Source organism: Stegodyphus dumicola, chromosome X2 (genome assembly GCF_044657685.1).
Source record: "Stegodyphus dumicola isolate Sdum_Otavi_A_Nest chromosome X2, ASM4465768v1".
Lineage (NCBI taxonomy): Eukaryota > Metazoa > Arthropoda > Arachnida > Araneae > Eresidae > Stegodyphus > Stegodyphus dumicola.
The window spans coordinates 54,890,609-54,917,011 of record NC_140781.1 but is presented as its reverse complement, the minus strand read 5'-3'; the positions used below and the strand labels follow the sequence as shown (position 1 = coordinate 54,917,011).

At 33.2% G+C, this 26,403-nt stretch overlaps 1 protein-coding gene across 1 annotated transcript in view; it reads left to right on the top strand.

Moving 5' to 3' along the window:
* The window catches only part of LOC118181128 (uncharacterized), a 91,443-nt gene that overhangs the window by 26,936 nt on the left and 38,104 nt on the right, over positions 1 to 26,403 (top strand). Inside the window, exons 2-3 of the mRNA XM_035350202.2 lie at positions 8,299 to 8,436; positions 19,346 to 19,496. Of these exons, the coding sequence (XP_035206093.2) occupies positions 8,299 to 8,436; positions 19,346 to 19,496 (289 nt within the window). The remainder of the gene's footprint in view (positions 1 to 8,298; positions 8,437 to 19,345; positions 19,497 to 26,403) is intronic.

Sequence of the window (26,403 nt, the reverse complement as noted above, 5' to 3'; positions counted from 1 at the left end):
TGCTACTATTAATTCCCATTTCAGCCCTACTCTTAATTCCTATTTTGTTCAATGTTTGAAACTTTACTGGAGCCCTTAAATGTGCATAAATTTGTCCAAATACTTGCTGCAGTTTCTTAATCAGAATTCCTATAGAATCTGAAACGACAGATGTTAATGTTGCATTATACTTTATCCCCGTTTTCGTATAGCTTAGTTATTGATAAAGTTCCGCTACTTTACTTTTGCTTCCAGGCCCATGTTGAAATCATTAATTGTACTCTTGAAATTTCAAGGTCCATCTAATCATTTTTGGCGTTAAATATTTCACATTTTCCAACATCGTTAGCGCAGCATGGTCGGTAAATATTTCAACTTTTTTTTTCCGAGAAATGAACTCTAAATTTCTTCATTGCACGCACACATGCCAGGGGTCCCCGTTAAGGTACGGAATAATTTCTTTCCGATGAACTCATAGTTTACTAAAATCCGCTACCGGGGGGCCCTTCTTACATCAGAACTACTATTGAAAAATTAGGTGCATCCTTGTAACTTTTTTAGGTCTTTTGTAGATCGGGCACTTTCAAACACCGGAGCTGTGATCAATGCCTGTTTCAAGCTAACGAAGGCCTTGTCTGTCTCTTCAGACTTTGTCTTTTTCCTTTCTAATTTCAAAAGGGGTTCGGCGATATCTGAAAAATTGCTGATAAATAATTCCATATAATATTTAGCACATCTGGTAAAATCTGGTAGACAAAGACCTTCTTTCACTAAAACTATTCAACACAGTTCTTGTTGGTACTTACTTCGAGCTGTAAGTAAGGTAGCCCAGCATTCTTATGTAAAATATGTAGTATTCAACGCTATCTGAGAGGATTTGTTAGTAACTTGGAACGCCTGGCCTTCCTTTCTTCTAGTTTAATATTTATTTTGGTCTTTCTTACCAGTAGTATCTTTTTTACAAATTCTCACATTTCCGATTCTTTTCGTTCCCCCTGCGATTTGCAGCACACCTTCATCTCGACAAAAATCTTTGGCCTTGCCGGCTAGCTAGCTCTATAAACGTCATCCCTATGAAAATCAGTTCTTCGTTTGTGACGATATTAGACGATACGTATACTTTTTTTTAACTGCTAACTGAAATAGGCCATGTAATGCTTGAAAGCTCTTTAATTCTATAAAGTCTTGTACTTTTTGTAGCAATCGCGGGGCTGCTATCTGTAATATCTTCTCTTTCTCATTCCCATACAATAACTTACAAAGCTCCTCTTGCCTCAATATACACTTTGCTAATTCCTCGTCCTCCGTTTGAAATCGGCTACATAACTCTGTTTCTAGCTTAATCCTGTTTTTCACGAGCAGGAATGCTTTCAACAAAGCTTGTTTGAGACTTTTATATGAATAACTCGGTGCACAGATATATTTACTGCCATACAGCGATGATACCGTGTTATTCTGGGCTCTACTGCCTAAGCATTACTTCCTAGAGCATTTACAGGGTTCCTTTACGGAGCCTCAGAAGGAATGGTGCTTGAAATGTGTCCCTTGCAGGAGGTCATTGGTAGTGAAAAGAAGAAAGAGGCGCTTTGTCTCTGTAGCAACGAGAGTAATCACGCGTCTGGTGCTAACTATAGCACTAAGTTTTTTTTTTTTTTTTTTTTTTTTTTTTTGTTGTTTATTTCGTTTACGGGAAAAGATACGAAAGCTATTTGCCTAAAGGAAGGGATGCCTTCGTGGAGGACTTTCTGAGGGAAACTGACTCGCATACATGTTACACATGGGGACAAGCACGAAAACACCCATGCAGTCAGCCTGTTCGCCGGTATTTGAACCCTGTAACGAACTACCAATGTTCGACGCTGGTGAGCTCATATAGCACTTGGAGGAAGTCCAGGTAAACTGCGGGGAAGATGAGTATTCCCAACTGTGAGAGTACCGTCAACTTCCACGTGATGGCGTCCAGTCCAGGGAACACACGAGAAAGGAAAATACACAGCATTCAAGAATTTACATCATGAAGCGTAACAAGTAGTTCATTTATATGTAGATGAGAGGTGTCTTGCATTTGTGTTGTAAGATTTTGCGCGTTTCCAGAGCACAATTTTAATCGGAGAGTACGAGTTGAAAGCTTGTCGTCTATTCATGTTGCTGGTTTTGGGACCTGACTGGTGTTCCGATGACTCTAGAGATTTGTAAGTCCTTTAAAATGGGGATTGCGGCAGTGAAGCTGAGCAATCAACTCCTTGGCTTCTGAGAGATTTTGTGACAGCTCAGCGATCTCTGCAGATTTGTAGCGCTTCGGAGCTGTTTAATATAACTCGCTCTGAGGACAGTCTGTATACTTCCATCTGTCGTTTAGGCTTTGAAAAAATATTGCATGCAAGGTAACTGGCCATATGATCCGAGCCGCAGTTTGCACATTTGGGAGGTTCAACTTTGGGTTTGGTACAGAAACAGGATTCTTGATCTGAACCCCATTTTACGCATCTTGGTGGTAATTTACTCATGCTTTGCCCGTGATGAAAGCCATCAAATACGTTTAAAATTTGCATTTTCTTATACTTGTCACGTCGCTAAAAATGAGACATGATTTTTAATTATTACTTAATAAGAAGAGCCGTCAAAGTGCTTGGGTGCCTCCGATTTCTTGGTTCTTGATTCCTTCTACTCCTGTTCGAGGCTTTATCGATAACACTGCATAGCACCGATATATTTAAAACAATAACACCAGTTTTGCAGTTCAAGAAAACTAGTGCGATAGAAATATGCCAAAAAATGGGCTAATGTTTATTAAGATTTCTTTAAAGGAAGACAGGTACGAACTTTAAAAAGCTAGTAATTGATATTTTCAATTTTTTGTTTTTTTTATAGTAGATTTTTTTTTTAAATCAAATACGTTGGAAATTTGCATTTTCTTGTACTTGTCATGTCGCTAAAAATGAGACATGAGTTTTAGTTTCTTACTTAAATAAGAAGAGCCGTCAAAGTGCTTGGATGCCTTCGATTTCTTGCCTCTTGATTCCTTCTATTCCTGTTCGATGCTTCATTTTTGCCGGTTTCTGTCCGATGTGATTGGTTCTTGCTTCTGTCATTCAACACTATTATATCGTCTTGAAATACAATATTGTTGCTGTTAATCGAACCATTTGACAAGATGCAGCAGAAGCAGCGTTATCATTATTGTTGTATAAGTTCCTACCTGAAAAAACGAGATTATTGTTATAGAGGGTTGAAGAATTCTCGACTACTTATATGCTAAAAGACAAGAAACTCTTCGTTATAAACATGGTGTGAATACTGAATGGACTGATTGTTCTGTTACAGTTTTGTCTAAAGTTATAACCCCATCTTTTTATTTCTCCTCTCTCACAGTAGTTAAGTATTTCTTTGTTAGTGTTGCAGGAGATGAATAGGCAGACATTTTTCAAAACATTCTCAAAAAGCTACGAATGTAATTCTTTATGATTATTTATACCATTTGCTATGAACTTAAATTTAAGAGAATTTTTTATAGAATTTCGGTAACTCATAAATTTACAGGAATTTATTACTCAGTGGGTTGCGAAAGTATTTGATATTTTTGTGAATAGGTTTAAATTTCTTTTGAATGTTTTTTCTGTTTTTTCTGGCAATAAGTTCGTAATTAATCTAGTTATCAAACTCTTTCCTAAGTGTTCTATGTAAAATGCTTTGCAAATAATGCTAAAATTATCGTTAGCTCTATTAATGGTGGGGTTGTAGAGACATTAGGAATTTTTTTGAAAGTAGGAGAGATGAAAAATAAGCAATGCCCTCGCCGGGACTCGAACCACGAACCTCTCGAATACGCGCCGAGTGTGCTGGCTATTACACCACGAAGGCATGCTACGAAGGTGGGAGAAATACCTTATAGGGTGAATGAATTTTTATTTCAGAGTATTGTTAATTTGCTGATTTTTTTCAGTTTTGAGCTTTAAGCTTTGTATTGTGTTTCTAATAAGTTTCAATAGTTTTTAGTTCCATTTCATAAATGCACTGATGCGTTAGCTCTTAAATTTGTGGCTAGATTTTTAAAAGATATTGATTAATATTAGTTTTAATATTATAGACCCAGGAGCTGTGGCTGAAATTAGTGACTAGTTTGCATTTTGAGCCAAGTTTCATTAATTCTTGTAATTATATATTACTTGCCGTTAATGATATGTCTATAATATGGAACTGCATATTCTTTATAAAAATTCATTACAAAATATTTGGGAAATTATTGAAAGGAATGCGATTGCGATTGATTAATATAGAGCCTACTACGGGGTATATTTGAAGTAAATTTTAGTTCTTGATAATTTAGTTGGAAAATATGACACTCACTGTTGCAGGAAGTTATTAAATTTTATTTGGTTTTAAGATGAGTATAAAACATCTATAGGTATAGTAAGATAAAAGAGTATGGAATTTAGGTGCAATTAGCTTTTGAGCAAACAGATCAAGAATGGCTTTAATAAAGCTGTTGGTTGGTTGTATTTAACCTAATCATTAATGCTTTTAGAGGTTTATCCTTAATAAAAAAGCGAGTTTTTAATACTGCTAACAAACTTAAAATCATTGAAATAGTTTTGTATTTAAATTAATAGAGTAAGTAGTTGTTTGCTCTGCTAAAGTTTGATTTTTAGTACCATATTTTCGCGCTTTCTTTATTAGTTACATAGACTCTAAAATAAATGTAGTAAAAAAACGTAGTTTTTATGAGACATTTATAAGCAATAAAGTGATGAACTTAAAAGAAGTGTAACAAATAATAACATTCATATAGAATAAAATAAATTACTCGGAATAACAAAAGCTGATTACATGTAATGTAATATAATATCAAAACATATAGCTGAAAGAAATGTCAAATATTCATGGAAACTGTTACCCTTGTTACTATAAACGTTTAAAATATGTGTAAGGTACATGCAGCCAAGTACCTTATGCATATTTGATTAATGCTAAATCTTTTAGAAGAATGAAAATGTGAATTTAAGATAAACTAAAATGTTAATAACTACATATTTAAAGTAATGTGAAGCAATTTTAATATATTCTTATTCCAGATATTTCAAGTAGGCAGTACTTACACGAATGAATATTCCAACATCAGTGTCTGCACGCAACATTAATTTCTGCCTTTGTCTTGCACTGAATAAAATATCAAAGCAAATTAATATGTATATAACATCCTTGAGCAAAATTTTAGATTTAGTTTCCAATTGTCACGCCATCTGTTGCAAAAATGTAAATTAAAGTATAAATTTGTTTAAGATGTTGATAAAAAAGGTTTATTATATTCAATTGTAAAAAGTTTATTCTTCAGTACCCTTTTTAAATCTGTAGGGGGTAAAAATGAGTTTGTTAAGAAAGGGAACCCCATCGACAGTACCCTTTTTAAATCTGTAAAGTGGATTCATTAGACATTTAAAGCATAGTTTAACTTTATTGAACAAGCTTAATAAAAAAATTATCACTTTTCTCAGTGCAGATATTTTTGATTTTTATTTAATTTTCTTAAAGAAAACGCATACACACATAAACATGAATTTCAAGCCTCATATTTACTGATTAGAAAATTATAATCCAAGAATTATCGTGTATAAAAAATATATAAAGTGTTACTTTTTACCCAAGAATTTTACCTCTGTTTGATAGACAAAATACAATAAAATCACCTACCTACCTTCTCAAAATGTTTCTTTTTCATTTGTAGTAAAGAAGCATAAATTTGTCATCGCCGAAGAGGCTGTCCTACTCCTTGCTGTATCACAGATTTCTTTATTGTAATATCACAACATAATATAATTTCCAAATCCATTATTTTAATAAGTCAGAATTGATACCTCGTATAATCAATAAATGTAAAACATTTTCCTCATTATGTATATATATAAATAAGTGTAGGCACATATGCACACTTGAGTATATATTTGACTTCTTTTGAACGAATTTCGCACTAATTTTTCGAACGAATAGATATGAAGAAAGATAACGTTCTGTATCTGAACGTTTGACAAACTAAAACTAACATTTTGCAGTGTATCGTATGCTCATTTTTATTTTTGATTTAATTTCTTCCTTTTCCTGAATGTTTTTGATTTATCTATTCCTCATAAATTAAGATATGTGCCTACCCTAAATTCGTCGTTTCCAATACATTTAGGTTTCATACATTTAGGTTTCCAAAAATGCTTTATTTTTGTTTTTACGATAACTAGAAGCAAAGTTATAGTATAAAAAATAAACCGGATGTGAATTTTTGGATGCCGGAAGTTGGCATTTGAATGGTCGTAAAAATGTAAACAATAAGTTTAAACAACTATTTTCTAATTATTAAACAATATATGTTGCATCAGGTTCTTCTATTTACAATAAAATTAATGTAAAATTCCTTACCTGCTGCATCTTCAGTGTTCACGACGCCAGGCTTCTAATAATCACGTTTTCAGTAAGAGTTTCTATTACTGCTAACAAGCCATCTTGTCTTTTAATTATTTATTGAAATAAAAAGCTAATATACACTATTTACAAGATAGGTGATAATTATTTTAAGACAGTACATTTTAATTCTGAGTCTTTACGCTCCTCAGAGCGGTTCCAATCTCCACTGGTTCTCGGAACTTAATTACAGCAAAAGTAAAGGAAGAGATGCCCGCCACCTAGTGGCAAGAATGTGACAATATAAAAGCTGTAAAAGCAATGTGACACTTTGCTGATAAAATGCCTACATGGGAAGACTCAAAACAATAATGAGTGTTTTAATAACCTTTGGAGGACTATTTTACCTAAAGAAACTTTTGTCCAACTGAAAACATTGCTTTTAGGTGCACATATTGCTGTATTATTATTTAATATAAGATATTTAGGACTTTTACCTATTTTCAGGTATATAGAAATAGAAAATAATCCCATTATGCTTGAAAGCTACATGGAAATAGACAAACAGCGAATTCAGAAATCGAAACGCCAATCTCTACAAGCAACAAAGTTATCCAGTAAAATGCTAAAAGAAAGTCAAAATTAGTTAAGAATGAAGTAAAAGAGGGCCTAACACACAAACACGGCGAGATTTAAAGGTCTAAAGTGGCTAAAAAATGTTTTGTGCTGTATTAAAATCTTTAAATGCAGTTTCTGAGAAATTGTGTTTTTCGTTACTTTTGATTGCGATTACGTTAATTTCTCAAAATGTATTTAGAATATAGAAATGAAATTTTGCCAAAATGTTTCATTCATCTTTAGCTGTATTCTGTAGCAAAATATGACCTCTTTGTATTTATTTATTGATTTTATTGACAGTATTTTGAAGAAAAGAGAATTTTTTTGTTTTAATTTTTTGTACCAAGTTTTGAATATTTCAAACAATTTTATAAATACAGCAAATCTTTTGCTACAGAACACAGGTAAGTATGTTATTTATATACTGTGTAAAGATTATTGAAATATATTCATTAGAATCTATTATAAGTGATCTGGCGTAAATGAAAATTTTCGCTAAAATTTTACTAAATATTGCCTATATTTAAAAACTTAATGAAACGTTCTATAAAATACCATTTAAATTCATAGTTTTATATCCCATCTTACTCAAAAACATGCGTGTTTAATTAAAATTTTATGTATTTAAAAAATAGTGCTTCGTATGTAGGCACATACCTTAAGTAATATGCTTTTTAGATAGTTATGTTATATTAATATCACATAATATTCAGCTTGGAATTGCCGCCAGAGCGGACAACACACAACGGCCTATGAGGAACATTACTGACCAGCCAGTCAGAAAATAGGAATTCGATTAACTTTAATAGAAAGAGGGATAAAAATTAAGTTACCTTAAGTTAAGAAAAATTTAACACACCAATAGTGCAGCAACAAGGCTTTAAAATAATTATAAAGTTAAAAGTTAAACAACCTTAAGGGTCAAAACAACAAGATACGAATACCAAAAATCTTAAATCCCTAAACTCAAATTAAAATTAACCATCTTCAACTCAAGAAAACTTTTAAAGCAACCAAACCTAAATTAAAAGTTTACAAAAGTTACAGTTTAAACTTACAACCAACTTTAAACAACTAAAGCAAAAAAAATTTAGAACTTTAATTACAGATCAAAACCGAAAAAGCAAGCAAAACTTAAGCTTGAAAATAATAGCGATTAATACATAACAGTTAAATAAGTTACTTAGAGATTTAATTAAGTGTTAATTAAGTATAGTTTATGGATTAAAACGTTTCTTTCATTCGTATAATTCTGAATCATATGTTGTCTCCGGACATTTATTTGAGTTCTAATTTCTCATAATTCTTCTTCAGATGTGCGACTTGGCGGTAATTGTATTAACTCCGAGCAGTGCCAAAAGGCTACGCCTAACAGTACATGCTCAGATGGACTCTGTACTTGCATGGAGGGTTATTTCCCTCTTAAGATCAACACTTCATACTGCGAATCAAGTGAGTATATAATTATTTCATATTTACGTCAAATATTGAAAATTTGGTGAAAGTTACCCTTTTAAGTACATTTTACATTTTTTATTTACTACACAAATATTTCTGTAATTACTGAATTACGCTGCCAATGTATTTTTAGGAACTAATACAGGGTGTCCCAAAAGGTCGTTTGCAAACTTTACGTGCTGGTTTGTCAGAGCATAACGAAACGAGTTTTATGTAGGAAGTTGTGCCCGAAAATCAAACCGTGCGGTGCTACAGCAACGTAATCGAGACGCAAAGAAAGGGAGTCGATAGTGGCTTATTAAAAAAAAAAAAAAACTTAACAATACACATAAAGGAAATAATCATGATCACAGAAAATGTTCGAATTTCTTTCCAACCATCGCAATACATGCTTCACATATTCATGGATACACGGAATCGTTCAATCTGGCAAGGTGAGTCACGGGCAGTGCTACTGCTTCCACAATCCTAGCGACGAGGTAGGTGCCAGATGTTACGGATGTTTCGTATACCAGAGATTACATGTATCCCAACAAGAAGAAAATCTATGGGGATAATGTGAGGGATTGTGACGGCTTCTCAGTTTCCTGCAGCGCAGGTGCACGTGGTGGTGTATGTGCAGTACATTGCCGATCGATGTAGCTGCTTAATCGAAAACCTTAGCTTCACTTAATCTTCAGTGAAATTGTCAAAACAAAGGATAACTCGGCAGATATCTGGAAAGTGCTCTCAGTACATGCGTTTCGCGTCCCGTCCATTTCTATCCACGACCCCTTAAGGGCCATTCCCAATGAGGTTTATTTTAGCTAACTGAGTCAGTTCCATGTGTCGACTAGCTCCGCTATGCCTGCAGTTCAGACTTGTCAAAATGCTGCCTTATGGAAAAAAACTGGTTTTGGAAATGGGTCGGCTACGTCAGTTGTCTCCGTTAGCTCAGATAAACCCCAGTAGGAACAGCCCTTAAAACATAATGCATATAAGCCAATTCCTCGTTACTGAACCGGTGCACCCTTCTCCTGCAACATCATTACCTGAAGCGATCTCTCTTATCGCTCTCCAATACGCTTGTGAATATCATCTAGAGCTGCGGATAGTCACGCTTTCGACACAAGCTTCTATCTAAAACTTGTTCATCTTGGTCTGACAGACAAGCTTTTTAAAGTATCTAAACGTCCTTTTGGAACGCCCTATATAAATGAGGAAACAAGTAATGCAATGGTAAGTTGTTTATTTGCTGAAAAAATAGTTTCGCATTTATTGAGTATTTTAGCTCATATTACATGAGCCATTATTATTTGTCATCATGTGAGTATTTTAGCTCATATTACATTACACTTACTGCAAAATCAGGTATAGAAAAGATAGAAAGAATTATATGCATAAAGTCTGAATGAAACAGAATTTGAAAGAGTAAATTAATTGAAATTATGTAACATGGAAAGGATGGAATCCAATTTTGAGTGAGCTGTATTAGGGATTTTTTTCTTAATCATTCCATTTTTTGTATTAGCTACTAATAATCATGTGATATCTATCTTGGTTGTAAAAATAAGTATGTAATATCTTCGGAAATCATGCATATTTTGATTATTTTTAAGTAAGTTTATAGCAGTAATATTTTTTTTTTTTACAAATTTAAGAAGGTTATTTTAGCTATACAAACAACGGGCTAATTGTCGGAATTTGGAGATTCCTTAAATTCAAAAGGGAATTTTATTTTTAACCTAGTTTTTATCACTATCTTTATCGTTTTTATAAAACTATTCCTTATATATTGATTAATTCAAAAAATCCTTTGAAATAAACATTGAAAATATTCTTAAAAATTTTAACCCATTCTTGTATTTTGATTTCGAGGTTTACTAAGAACTGCTATATATATTATGCATGCTGTTTCAGAAATTTCCAGGAGGATGCATTTGTTTTCACACAAGTGACGTTCACGCGTGAGCGGATTATAACCGAAAATCATGCAGATTCTAACAATATAAGGTCTAAGCGTCTCATGTAAAAAAAAAAAAAAAAAAAGAGTTGGAAAATTTTAATGATTCCTTCGTACACTTCATATTCATACTTCGTAAATGAATGAATTAATTATTAATTACTCTGCTGAAAGACATCTGTTGGCAGTATGATTTCAGATCTCTTTAATGCCTAACACTAATTGCTTTAATCGATATATTAATCTGAAGAAACACATAGTTAAAATCTATTTTATAGCAATAATAAAATTTAATACTTCACTTCTTACGTACGAAGGAACTTATGACTTTAGAAAGAACTTGAGACTGCTTGCTTAATTTAAAGTAAGTAGAATACGGGTATATTAATACTATTAAATAAAAGTATCATTAATTTTCCTATTTAACGTTTAATTTTAATTCTTTCTTATAATGGCTATAGTAAAGAAATAATTTTGCTTCAACACGTCACATAACTGTTGAAGATTCTCAAAGAGCGCAACTGCAATATTTGACGATTGGAAATCTCTTTCCTGTACCTCCTTAAGTGAAAGGCAGTCAACAAAAAATTTCCATCGCTTAATAAAAAATTAGATAAAATTTTTTTATGAGTGTAGATTTTTTGCACAGGAAATTAAACTAAACTGTATTCAAGTGGTACTGCATATCTACTTGTACACCTTTTGGCACACAAGTTATTGGTTCCTAATTGCATAGTATTCACTCAAAGTCCTTCAGAGATTCTTGGACTGAAAAGCGAATTATTGCTCCGTCGGAAATATTATAACAAAGTCTTAAAATTTAACTAACCTTTTTGTTAAAGCTTAGAATAAACAGAAAACGCAATTTGTGAATACAAATAAATTCCACCACGTGCGGGTATTTAAAATAACAGAGTTTTAATTTCAAATTAAAGTTACCGTAGTCAGAGACTACGCAAATTGACCTGCTTAAGTTAGCTCAATACTTTAAATGGCGCATATTAAGGGGAATTTTGCTTCGGATAGCAGAAACATGTCGCTGCCAAGAGCTCTTATATCTAAAATATTAAAAATTATCAATTTAAATATTTTTTAATCTAATTTGCATCCTGATGAAGGCTCCCGAAAGGAGAAATTATAGGTTTAAATCATAATAACTGATTAATATAAAATATTTCTTAAAGTATGTAAAATGTACTGCTGTATATGCTAAGTGTGAATTACTAGTTTGAAATATCCCAAACACTGAATAGATGTAACACTAAAAATCTTTCAAATTGGAAAAATATTTCTGAAAAGGAGGGGCGAGAAAAAAAATCATTTTTGCATTAAATCCATAGCGGAAAATAGAGTAATTATTATTTTTTTTTTTTAGTTATAGCATTTACATGAAAGTTGTGGTAATTCATTTCATGGCATGATCCCTTATGAACTGTTGTATATTTTATGCCTCCAAATGTCTCGCGATGCAATGATTAATGTGATTTCTTTTTCTTTATTAGCTTGTGTTCGCTTGTCAGAGCCTTAAATGATGTAATCTATGGTTTGCGGCACTCTGCCAACTTTAGAACTTCAGTTATAGTGTTGTAGTAATTGATCGCTGTTGTATTGTGATTGCTTACTTTTCCATTCTCCTAATAAACGTTGTTATCCCTGCAATGAAGATATAATTCAATTTATTTTATATACTATAACAGGTTATTCGCCCAGCAAATTAAGAGAAGTCTTTCATAAAGGCGTATATTTTGAATCTGTATTTTGGATTAAAATTGACGAACAGTGATTACTTCCGTTTACTTCTTTCGTCTTTATCGACTACGTAATGGCGGCTATGGATCTAAACCGCGTGTGTAACGAAAAGCTGAATGACCGAAATTACTATACTTGGAAATTTAAATTGGAACTCTTGCTGAATAAAGAGGATCGATGGGATGTTATTATTACAGAACCTCCATCTCCAGTAACTGCAAAGTGGGTTTCGAAAGACGGAAAAGCTAGAGCAACTATAGGACTTTTATTGGGAGATAACCAATTAGGACATATTAGAAAGTGTACGACTGCGAAAGAGGCATGGAATACTCTCAAACAGTACCGTGAAAAGTTAACACTATCCCGAAAGGTTGGGCTTTTGAAAAAGCTGTGTAATTTGCAGTACAGCAATAAAGAACGAATGAGCGATCATTTAACGAAAATTGAAGCTATTGTGGATCAACTAGTAGCGCTAGGTGAGCAAATTTCAGAACCTTTATTCGTTGCATATATTTTAAGAAGCTTACCTGAAAATTATGCTACGTTAATAACAGCTTTAAAAACACGACCAGAAGCAGATTTAACTGTTGAATTAGTTAAAAATAAAATATTCGAAGAGTATCGACGTCAAAACGAAAATAAAGAACTTGGTACAGGAAGCGAGAACAAAGCTTTGAAGTCATATTCTTCTTTAATGCGTAACATTCCAGCTGATAAAAATAAAGTACCTAATTGTTTCTTTTGTAAGAAATTAGGTCATTTAAAGGCTGACTGCAGGAAATATGCGAAATTGGAGCTTAAGCATAATCAAAAGCAACAAGTTAATGCATCTATGATTCAAGTGACATTAATAAAGCAAAACAAGTTTCTAATCACCATTCTTTTTGAAGTGCGAATAATTTACATGGTTACTGGTGTATCGATTCTGGAGCCACCGTTCATATGTGCAATGACAAAACTCTGTTCAGCAATTTTGATAGTAATTCTGTTCCTGAGCGAATAACTTTTCTAACGGATATACAGCACTTAGTCAGGGAAAAGGTACTTGCTTGGTAAAATATCAGAATAATCAAAATGAGGAAATACGGGTTACTACCAAAGATGTGCTTTTTGTCCACAGCTATCTGAAATTTATTATCCATAAAGAAGCTGACTGATAATGGATATGAATTGAACTTTAAAAGTGGAGAATGCCATATTAGGAACAATGATAATATAATTACTTTCGGCTACGTCAGAGGAGGTTTGTACTATGTTCTTAAAGTGAGCATGCTCTTCGTACGAAACAAGTCCATACGGAATGCGTTCATGACTGGCGTATAAAATTAAGTCATAGAAATCCTGCCGATATTTTAAGGATGCATAATGGATCTATGGCTACAGGTATGAATATTGCTCCCTGTTCTACTCTATTGATATGTGAGGATTGAATTGCTACCAAAGCATGAAGAGAATCATTTCCAAAAAAATCTACTTCGCGAACCTCCGACATACTCGATTTAGTGCATACAGATCTTTGTAGACCAATGCAAACTGTAACTCCAGGTGGTGCAAGGTATATGCTAATAGTAATTGATGATTATAGTAGATACACTACAGTTTACCTTCTGAAGCATAAAGAAGAAACTAAACAAAGTATCGCACACTTCATCAAACAAGTATTAACACAGTTTGGAAAAGCACCAAAACGACTGAGATCAGATCGAGCAACGGAAAGGTTATCGTTTGCTGGATACAACTGCCGACAGTGTAATTAGTCGGGTTGTGACATTTATACAAAACGATCCCCATCCTAAGAATAAACAGAAGGATACAGAAGATCGAACTATTTTTTAAGATAATTCAGAAAAGATAATTCAGAACAGGAGTATATCTCTGAAAATACAGAACTGAGGCGATCTCCTAGACAAAACAAAGGTGTACCGCCTGTGAGATATAATATTAGTTCATTCTCAGCACAGTCAGAGGAAGCAACCGATCCAACATCATATTATGAAGCTTGTTCGAGTGCCAATAAGGAAAAATGGAAACAAGCCATTAAAGAAGAGATTAATGCTCTAAAGACGAATGGCACATGGATTTTGACAAATGCACCGGAGAAACATTATAGGCTTGCAAGTGGGTGTACAAGTCTAAACGAGATTGCGAAGGAAAAGTATTTCGTTATAAAGCTAGACGGTTGCTCAAGGATACCAGCAGAAATATGGTCATGATTATGATGAAGTATTTGCTCCGGTAGCCAAGCCAACTACTTTGAGAATGCTTCTTACCATAGCAGGAAAAAAGAAAAACATTATGATATCCAATCAGCATACTTAAATGGAGATTTATCTCATGATATATACATGAAGCAACCTCCCAGATTTTTAGAAGGTGATAAAGTTTGAACACTTGTAAAGAACGTATATGGACTCAAGCAAGGTGCGAATGAATGGAACAGAAAACTTAATGAAATTCTCTTAAGCAAAGGATTTGAACGAAGTCAAAATGTTCCTTGTTTATATACAAGACAGGATAAAGAAGGGTTTGCATACATCGCTGTACATGTGGATGATATGGTCGTTGCAGCAAGCACAGAAGATTCACTTGAAAATTTTGAAAGCGAAATTTGTGAACATTTCTCAGTGAAAAACTTGGGAAATCTTCATTACTATTTAGGCATGCGTTTTCAACGTGACGACGAGGGAATCTTCTACCTAGACCAATCAAGCTACATTTCGAGAAAGCTGAAGCAGTATCACATGAACGATTGTAAAACATCTACGTTTCCTATTGATCCAGGATATTACAAGCAAAGGAAAGATGCAAAAGTGTACAGTAAAGTTGAGGAATATAAAAGTGCAATAGGATGCTTACTGTACCTAGCAGTCAATATTAGACCAGACAATATTAGACCAGCTGCAGTTTTCATCTTAACCCGAAAGGTGTCAAAACAAACGGAAGCTAAATGGATCGACGTCAAAAAGCTCTTCAGATATTTGAAGTTAACCAAAGATCTTAAACTGCGTCTGGGAAATATTAATGAGAAGAAAAACAATTCATGGCTATCTTATGTGGATGCTGATTGAAGAAATGACCCTACCGATAGGAAATCCAACTCCGGATATTTCTTTAAATATCAAGGCAGTGTATTTACCTGAAACTGCAGAAAACAACCGTGTGTGTGACTTTGTCGTCAACAGAAGCAGAATTTATAGCACTTGCCGAGGCAGTTTGGCTCAAAAGACTTTTGCAAGATTTCCATAAAACGGACACCATTTGCACTTTTTATGAGGACAACTAAAGTTGTATCAAGATGTTAAACAACGAAAGTGACAGTGGAAGAACTAAACATATAGACACTAAGACCATTTTGGTTAAGGATCTTGTTAAAAGTAAAAATTACCAACTTCGATATCTGCGCACTGATGAAATGACTGCTGACATTTTAACAAAGCCATTAGGACTAAACAAACTAATAACTTTTAGGCAAAACCTTGGATTATGTTGAAAGTGTAATTTCATATTATATGTTGATTTATTGTTTTTTAATGATTTTGATCTTCAATGATTTTGAGATCTCCTGTGATAATATGTTGGTGAAATGGATCTACAAATTTATTGTAAACAGGAAGCTCGCAATTTCATATGCTATCATCTATTACGTTGTGGTGGTTAATGATCAGTTGACCTATAGTCTTTTCAAATTGAAGTTGTTGATCAGGGAGAAATTGTTGACATTTTTTGAACATGCATGGAATTTTTAACTGATCATAATAAGGGTGCTTGAATTGTACAGTACAAAATATTTTTTTGTGATAAAAATTACTATTCTTTAATTTAAAATTGCAAAAGTCTATTATTAGATCTTTGACTATTTGGCAACATTGAGATTGTTGATTAAGTCTCTTAATAAGATTCCATAAGGTGACATTTTTAAAAGTATGTAGAAGTTTAATGGTCTTTTTATCGAAAGCTTTATTTCCAAGGAAGGAATTTAGATTTTTAATAATTAATTCCAGATCTTGGGCGGAAAAAAAAATTGTGGTTAGAATTACCTCCTCTTGCACCTCTGGGAGTTACAGTTCTAAAAAATCTGAATTGTCCATATGTAGGCGCTTCTGACTGTCTATTGGTGGTATTGCTGAGATTGGCATTAAGTCCGTAAGGATAAAGTGACCTTTTTTGTAGTACGTAAATGGATTCTTTAAATAGTCTTAATTTTAAATCAGGCACAATCTCAAGCACACTAATCTCAATGTTATCAAAATTATGTATTTGAAAGTGCTCAAGAATTGCTGTCCGTTGTTTATCATTTGTGAGATTCATGTGGCAATCTTTAAATTTTTTGATATGAGATCTATGGTTATTAATTCTGAGGTTGAGAGTGTTTTTAGTTTGACGTATATATGTAAGGGAACGTTCCTTACATCCACTGGTCTTTGGCTCGTCCTTTGGATGTGGTTCGTTATATTGCAGTTTTTTTTTTTTTTTCCGCGGAAGGACTTCAAAGCTGATAGCAACAAGCGGCACAACTGCCCTTCGCAGGTATAAAAAAGGGTTGGTAGAGCATCCATTATTTCTAGCAATAAGGGATTAGAGTCTTAAAATTCAGGAACTGAAAAACATGAAGGTAACTGAAAAAAAAATCATATAATAATATTTCTTTAGCAGAAATGGAATGTATGCGAGTCCATGATAAAACACATGAACTCTTTAATCTCAGATAATGTACATAAATGTTAATATGAAGTTAGAAAAACGTATTTTATTAAGGTTGTAAATAATAGCAGAATTGTTGGAAGTAAAAGAGGAATTATTCATTGTGAAAAAATATTCGTTAGTTGAATTATTTGATTAATAAAGTGTAACTGTAACCAAAAGGAAGAAAATTAAAAAAAAAAAAAAAAAAAAAAGTTTTTATAAAATAAACTTTCAATTTAACGGTAAAATAATTAGTGAATTAAAATGAGAAAAAATATGTATCATACAGTTTAATGGGAAGAAGAGTTAGTAACTCCAAAATTCATCTACAATTTTACATCATGAATAATAAAAACGTAGGGAGATGTTGATAAATTTATAAAGATAATAGTTTACTTTTGAAAATGCAATTCTTATTCGATCTCGTTATTTAGGCGCCTTCGCTTTTATTATTCGTGATATAAAATTATGAATGAGTTTTTATAAAAATAATTATTTAATCTCTTGTTCACATTAAAATATGATAAATCATTTTTCTCCTTTAGGTTCATTAATTATTTTATGAGTTTAAATAAAATAAATTTACACATTTTTTAATTAAAATTAAATTAACAAGAAATTAATTAAATTATTCTATTGTTACAATTTTTGTTCATTCTGCTTCATCCACGGGAGATGTGTACCGTTGCGGAGAGCCAGTATATAGCAGTGGCGACATCTGGTGGTCTACTATTTGGAAGCAATCCGCTGACCGTAAATTTACAACAATTTATAATCGTTATGCACTCCTAATCAAGTATAAGGATTATACATGGAGTGAAATTTTGATTATCCATCAGATTTGGTATCGTCATCGAGACGGAGAAGGTTAAATAGACGGATAACAGAAGTTCGCACTCCCGCCATGCCTGCCAGATAGCGGAGGCAGCCACTAGCGAAGCTTCCATTTTAGCACATCGAACAGAAAAGCGAAGTTCAGATTTAAAAATTAGTCAAATTATAACTCATTAACTAGCTTACTATTAATGTAGAGGGAAAATCTAATATTTAACATAAATGCAATACATTTTCAAGCTACAACATGATAAATATCAAATATCTTTTACTTTCTTAATATGCTTTAATTTTTAACATAATTAATATAAAATGTTACAGTAGCCAAAAGCTGTGTATAAGAAACTTCATTATACTGTTTTAAGTATCACAACAATACTTTGTCATTTCAGATATTGTAAATTAAAATAACAACGCACAATTAAAATATAGGCAGCATGTGAATATACCACTAAACATGTCAATGTTGAACGCTTACGCCAATGAGCGTATATCCCACTTTATTTTATTTATTTATTTTGCCGCTGTGTTACTATCTTATTTCGTAGAAGTAGCTGTTATCTTCTTCCCCTTCTTGCAGCTCGAGTAATTCAGCAAATATTATAAAATTTTAACTGCTCTGTGGCTAATAATTTTCAACGATTATCGATGGCAGCCTCTCTTCGTCTTCACTTTCATGCACGGACTGCCGGAAACAGAGACGCTGACTGCTTTGATAAAGATGCAGCTGCTGGCCCGACTCTGAAATTATAAACACAAAATGATCTAAGTCATAACTAAAAAAAGTGGTTAAGTTTTGTTGTTTGACTTCTGAATCAGTAAAAAAAGTGGTATTCAAAACATTAATAAGATTTGGTAGAATGCGTGGAACTCTGCATCTCAGGGTAAGTAAGTATTAGGCTTCCCTGTATTCGCGAGACTTAACCACATATACAGGTCCACCCACCCCTCAGAACCCGGCGCAGAGGTTCAACCTCCGCTCTGGCCCCTCAGAGAGGGTGGCGCACCGCCTGGGGATCACTGGTCGTTAATTTGCTACCTACCAGTCGGTAGGGCTGCTCGTCGCAGCGGGACATTACCCAGCGTACCCGAGGACAGTAATAGGCACAAAACAGCGTCTCGCTAAACGCTTATTTAAACCAATTTATATCTACATACGACGCCTTCTCCCTACTATGAGCGAAACAGCTCTTTCACAGTTAACTGCATTTGCCACGAAAGGGACCTACCAGAGCACTACCTCTTCTAGTATTCACTAACATCACAGTATTATACCAGCCACGACTAGGCCCAAGATACCAAAGTATTTGATGAACACAGTAAAACTCCATAAACTAGATCAACTAAACTATCAAGTACCTTTCAGAACATGGCTAAGATATGTGGGTAACTGTCATGAAAGAAGTTCTTATTTTAATGTAGGTACTCACGGAAAGTAAAAAACTGCATAATTTATTTGAAATGTAGCGCGGAGATTCTGCAGGTTGTATACTGATTGCGAGGCGATATCTGTATTAGCAAATGATAAAATCCCGGTGTCCCGTATGATCGACATTCTTATATTATTCTTCTTTCACAGAGTGAAGATGGATTTCTTTCTCCTTTCCTAGCAAAGTTTGTATTGATACTACAAAGTAATTTAATTTTGTCTGTTTTTATTCTGATTAATTTTGTTACACTTTTATATCTTTTTAGAAGCAATAGACATGACTGATGAAGATTATGTTGGAAGCTCTAGTCCTCCGAAAGTGCGGCAACAGCATGTGGATCCCAAAATGATCATAATTATGGTTGTTCTCGCAGTCATGTTTGTTGGGATTTGTGTAGCGTTACATCTTTTCAGCAGGTAAAGTTTTTATGTTTGTTTGCATTAAGTTAAAAAAAAAATCCTTGGAAGTTTAATTATAGTGTTTTTGTAGGGATTTATGTAATATTGAACATTTCTTGGGATTTGTGTAATATTGAAATTTTTCGCAACTACAAATTTGTATGCCTAATTGGATAATTTAAATATGTATCTTTAAAACTGCAAAATGAGTTATTAATGACTATTTTGGATAAAATGATACTGATACTATTGGGCAATAAAATGTTACTGAAAATTGTTTTTAAATGAACTTATTTTATTTTAACGGTTCTTGAATAAGAAATTTCAGAGTTTTTTTTATCAGCATAGTGATTATCTAAGAATATATTGCGAAACTAAATATCTGTACTTCTACTCTCATGAAAAGGTAAAAATACAGTAACGAAATTGAAGGGAATATAAAAATACTGCGTCATAAATGGAAAGTGTGTCCAATCTATTGGGGCGCGAGCCAAAAGTTTTGAGAACCATCGATCTAACATACAGCAGTTGATGATCTTCTGCTTTTGGACATGCATTATGCAATTTAAAATCTTTTATTTACAGAGAAGTTTCGTTGACTGGAAGACAGATATTAACTGCAGCTGGAGTCAAAATTAGAAAGCAGATACACTAAGTACTTTAAGTCTTAAAAACAAAATATAGTTCTAAATATAATTAAGAAAAATTTTACTATTTTAATATTACTAAGAATTTTTACGTATTTTAAATTACTTTCAAATTAATAACAAACTACCTTCGTTTTGTGAGGAAAAGCGATTTTTTAAAATAATAATTTCAAGAGAATGTCTTTCTTAATATAAAATTAAAGGGTAATAAATATTCTAAAAACAGAAGATCTTTTTCTAAGACGTTCAAATGATATTCAGCAGTCAAACCAGAAAATTGCAATAAATTATGGCTTAACTTTCTATTAATTCCAGAACGGGTGGAACCATGAGGCGAATCATGAGAAACTGGTGTTCTTAATGATGATAAGAAGTCGCTCAAGATAACAAAAATGAATTTATTAGATCGATATAAGAACTGGAATTGTGTTCTGTTTTCTTTTCTGTTCTTTACTGTAGTAGCTTTGGTCTGTCTTAAACTCTGAGAGATTTTCATGATACTAAATACGAAATTGCATTCATTAATCATTTTAAGTGACAAATGCGCTTCAGAAAGAAAAATAAAGAAGAAACGTATCATAAAGTCTATTCATTAAGAGAATCATTACTAGAGCATAAAAGCAATTTATAATCATTATTAGTAAATAAATACACTTGTAAACTGGTAGGAGGTTTTGAAATTATTTTAAAGCAACAGTATTTGAATCGTTTTTTAAAAACTTGTACTTTACATTAACTGAGGATAAAATTATGCCCAATAATAATTAAAATGCAATTCTTGCGTAAAGGTATTGATATTACGTTTTAACACACATGCTCTAGTTACAATTTAGTACCATACGCTAAACATACATTCTTAAATGCGGCCAACCAGCGGCTGAGCGGTAAAATCGCTGAACGCCCCAAATCTGGGCTCACGGGCTGGCTGCATGGACATTTTCGTGTTTTTCCCCATGCGTAACGTATATAGAAGGCAATTTCCCCTAGAAAATCCTTCACGAAAGCATTACTCCTCTAGGCAGACAGCCCTACTGTGCTTTGACATAATAAACTAAACTAAACTGCTCTAAAATGTAAAACTGGATGAGAAGGCAACCTTAGATTGGCGAAGAGTTTTTTTAGAAAACTATGCAATCCGAGAAGAGTTAAGTCCCTTTTTTGGAAACAAAACTGTTGGAGTTTGAAGACGAATAGCTATACTAAGTTTTACATTGGCGGTATATATCTTTCAAATATGTTCTTTAATATTTTTGAGTTTTCATTTCGAAAAAACAACTTTGAAGCAAAGCTTTTCGTTTCATTTCCGCAGCAATAAGAGATACTTGTTTTCATTAAGGATTCATGTGCTTAAAAATAGAAAAAAAATCTTTTTATATAAAAGGATTAATTAGAGTTTATTTTATATAGCATTTAAGTTATGGGTGAACCTATGCGTTATGTTAAGAAAATACTTTCCGTCAAATGATCTGTTGTGTGAAAAAAAAATGACAAATTTAAAATCCCCAAACTTTATAACAATAACTAGTAATCCGTAATTTTATAATTTAGACTTTGGATTCTGTTATAAGTTTAATACATTCCCTTTGAAAATAAATCAAAGGTTAGTTTTCTTAGAAAAGTAAATTATTTTTTAAGGTACAGTAAGACCCCGCTTAACGCTGTTTCGTTTAGCGCTGTTTCGGTTTAGCGCTCTTTTATTTCAACCCGGGGATTCCACGAAATCGCTCGCAGCATACGGGGATTCCCCGAAATATTATGCAGCGATAGGTTTCAAATACATATCCGAAAGAGTGTACTTGTATTTCTTGTTTGGTGCGGTATTGTACAGACATATTTTGAAGGGGTAAATGTGGAAGATGTCGAAGAAATAATTCAAGAAGCAGCGGCTAGTCTTTCTAATGATGAGCTCAAGGAATTAACTGAACAAGAAGAAAACAAAAATGTTGACAGCAGTGATTCAGAAGAAGAGCAAAAAGAACTTTCGATGGCGTTTGTAAAAAGGAGTTTGTCTACCATAACTGAAATAATGGATCAATTCATTGAAAATGATCCGAATTTTGACAGGAGCTCAAAAGTAAGGCGTGGTGTTAGAGATGCTCTATCCGTTTATGAAGAACTTTTAAGAGAACAACGCAAAAGAAAAAGGCAAACAACATTAGATGCTTTTGTCACAAAAAGGCAGAACACTGAAAACGCGGAAGGCTAACTAAATATGACTGACTTAGAATTTTATTTGTTTTTTTTTTAAGAATATTCGTTTTGTTATTTATATTTTGTTTTTATTTTTGCAAGAAATAATAATGTGGTATTAATTTGGGCTTTAAGAAATAAATGTTTGGTTTTATTTTTATTAAAAAAACATACTTTTTAAATTTAATACCTAACCAATTTCCTAGCCATCTTCCCCTAACCCCAGTATTTACATGTAAAGATAGCCTCGTTTAGCGCTGTTTCGCATTACGCTCTGCTTTGATGGAACGTATCCCCCGCGTTAAGCGGGGTCTTACTGTACTAAGGAAATGAAGTTTTTAAAATATTTAAGTAAAATGTAACAGTTACTATACTAAAAAGACAGTTAAAAAAAGATACGGAAAAAAATATTAAAAATTACTCCCGAAGAGTACTTTACCTTGCTGTAAACAATAAACTGATTTTTCATTGAAACAAATTATTTAAAAATCATTTGCTCTTAAATAAGAATTGGAAAAAATGCCTTGCCTTGCCATGTAAAAACCCAAAAGTAATTTAAGTGATTTTTATCGATGGTGTTTGTGACCAGCGATGTATAAAATTCAACATTCTATAGAATACCTGCCGAAATTAGCCAGCAATGTATGAAAAGATTAACATTTAACACACTTCCTAGGATTTCTATAGAATGCCAAATGACAGACTGGCAAAGTATGAAATAACCAAAAGAATGAAAATGAATTCGGGGAAAAAAAAATCACTGTGCTTCTTTGAGAACTACTGTGCGAGTTCCTATTCCTAACGTTGACAAAGGACGAGGTGATTCACGTAATATATTATTAGTTGTAATGAGTGTGACAGATGATGGTTTTTACCGACTTTTGAAGGAACCGTTTCTACCGAACTTCTGAAGGAATTTTGAAGTAATTGCATGTAAGATTACAATTTACTTAGAATTGAAGACATTCCTAAGCAGGAAACTCCTCTCTCGTCAATTTTAAATCCAGCGGAAGCGGCAAGCGTATCTGTAAAACACAGTGCCAAAATTTGAAATGCCTTTGCGTGAAAAAAGTAATGAAATGTAGTTCAAAATATCACTCAAGCTTACTACGCTGCAACTAGATTAATTTTTATCTGAATTTTTTTAAATTAAGAAGGGCATAAATTTTGCTTTTACAACTTTCTGTTTTCTTTATGTATTTTGAATTAAAGTTTTGTAATGGCACTTTTTCGTTATTCTTTCAAATCGTAATTTAACGAATGTATGTCTTTTAAATAATAGCATTATCATCATTCATACTTTGCCTAAATAGCATTTGTCATTCTATAGAATGTCTGCGGAAAGTACATAATAATTCTCATGCTTCATACTTTGCCTAAAAACGTCAGGCATTCTATAAAATGCCTAGGTATTGTAGAGAACACCGGCGTCCGATAACACTGTATTTGGACACACTGGCAGCAAACCGTGAACAGCACAATTTCGATGAAATTCCACAGAGAGATTCAGTCATTAGTATTGGAAATGGAGAGGAAATTCTAAAGAAATTCCAAGATTCTTATCGGATAAATTTCAGATGATTCAGAATTTTCCCTGAATTTTAACGGATAGTTTTAGTAAAATATCGCTTTAGTAAAAGTCTTTGTAAATATGAGAATTATTATTCTCGGAATCTTAAACAAAATTAGATCTTGAAAACATGAGTAAAAGTTTTGAACGCGATGGATGACAGCCATTTGTATATAGTGAATAAACACAATCGATGGTTAGACGTAGCTCAGGTAACTGTCAGTCAATTAGCGAATAAGAAAACTTTAACAACATGGACTATCGTCTTATTTGTCATCGCAAGAAAGTTCGAAATTTAATTCAAATTAAAGAAGATCAATTTTTTAGCACAGTTAAAGTAGAATAATACTCAAGTCAAACGAGATACTTTTAGCTTACTGAAACGTAAAATAAGAAAAACTGAATTTAACAGGAGAATAAATGTGGAAATGTGTTTTGAGCGCTGATTTTAAAGCTGATTATATAAAATATTCAATAATTCATACATCAACTTACTAATAGTAATCAAACAAAAAGCTGGTGATAAAATATTAATTGCCTTAATCAGAAAAGGCAAAATGGCAAAACAAATTAAAACCTGTTAGACTAAAATTGCAACAGCGAATTGTTAAGTAGGCTTTGGTGTAGTGAAATCTTAAATTCCATAGCATATAGTGAACATAAAGGAACTGTTTAAACAGAATTACCACAATAGTGAAGGAACTATTTGGTCACCTGAAATGTAACTTTAATAGCTTAAAGTTGCTCATCAGGCTGTAAACCCACATCTCTGTTTTAAAGCGCGAAATTAATTTAATGGATAATCCCATAAATAATGCGGTACCTTTTATATTTCGTTTATTTTCCAAAATTAAGATAAACGAAGTTCTTTTTAATCTAATATATACTCTCCATCTTTTGCTTATTATTCAACAGTTACGATGATATTTTGTTCCATCAGGGTTCACAGTTTCTACACATCTACATGCAGGTTCCACATCTTCCAGGAAGAGGCTCGCTTCCTGCTAAGAATTTCTGAAAAGTCCGTTGACACTGCCCCACGCTTATTGTCCGATCCCCATATACTGCATTAATATTCTTATTAACAGTTAGTTAATTGAACTCATAGCATAATATGTGAAACATGCTCCTTTGTCATCTGCACTAATGGCCGAGTCATTAAAAGCCGCTAAATATTGGTAGTTCGACCCGGGTTTGAACCCAGGCGAACAGGCCGGCTGCATGGTTGGTTTTCATTTTTCGTTCATGTGTAAAGGCCCGTTTACACTAGTGGATCTTAAGTCTAAGAAACGCACGCGAAGTTGCTAGCTTCACTAAAGGGCGAAAACTTTACTTTAAAAAAAAATTGAAACTGAATATATACACATTTAAATAAACAGCCTAACTGATAACATTATTCAAGATTTTAAGAGTTAAATATTTCTTCACAATATGAAACAAATGCTGTTGGAAAGCTGTCAAACCAGTATTCAAGTTCGCTTGCGTTTCTTAGGCTCAAAGTTCCGCTAGTGTAGATGGGCCTTAATGGGAATACAAGGCAGTTTCTCTGACAAAGTCCTCTATGAATGAATCCCTGCCCTTAGCCAGATAGCCCTCATGTGCTTTGCCATGTTTAACTAATCTAACCTATACTCCATTGTTAGTTCCATTTAGCTTGAAATTAGAAAAAACAACTGTTTAAAAGTTTAAAATCAAACTGCACCCTTTAAAATTTGCATTAAGAATAAGAACGGGATAAAACTACTAACTGCTTTAACATTAGGTAATGCAAGCAGTTTATAACATCTCCTTACGACTTTTCAGCTGAAAAAAAAAAAAAAAAGTGTTACTTATGGAGTGACCCAATATTTTCCTGCCTATTATACCTTCGTGAATTTTCAAATTTAGAGAGCGTAAACGCGAATTTCTTTATTGTAGCAATAAAAGCGATTCAAAGAGATATTCCAAATGCCAATGTTTAGCAACTAGCATCTCAATCGATGTCTGAACAGAAAATGAATGTGTTTTCATCCTGAATCTATCTACTTTTGAATAAAATACTGAGTCGCAGCTGCAGTCCGGTGCTCGAGATGCGAGCGTGTGCGCTGACCGAAATCGATTCTCTCCACTAGAACGGTTCAACTCGGGCATCGATCGTGTGGCAATCACGAGAGTGCATGGCGTCACTTTCATGACAGGCTGCATCTCTAGGGCCAAACCTTCTTCACCCTGAGTGCTATGTTGGCGGATAGCTACCAGAAGGGGGGGGGGTAGAAAAAGAGAACATAGAAGCAATTGTTGGTGGTATTTTTTCTTTCCCTTTTAAAGTCAACAACATTCCCTTGATCAAGAATTTACGTAACATCCGTTTCTTTCTAAGAGACGCAACAAGCTAGTAGTTTATTTTTTATGCAATTTATTAGCAATTTTTTAGGTGCAATTGATCTCAATTAATTTCAGAAAAGTTCAAGCAAAAGCTACAATAAGTTTATGATATTAGCATGAGTTAATGAAATTCAAAACAAGCAAACATTTTGGC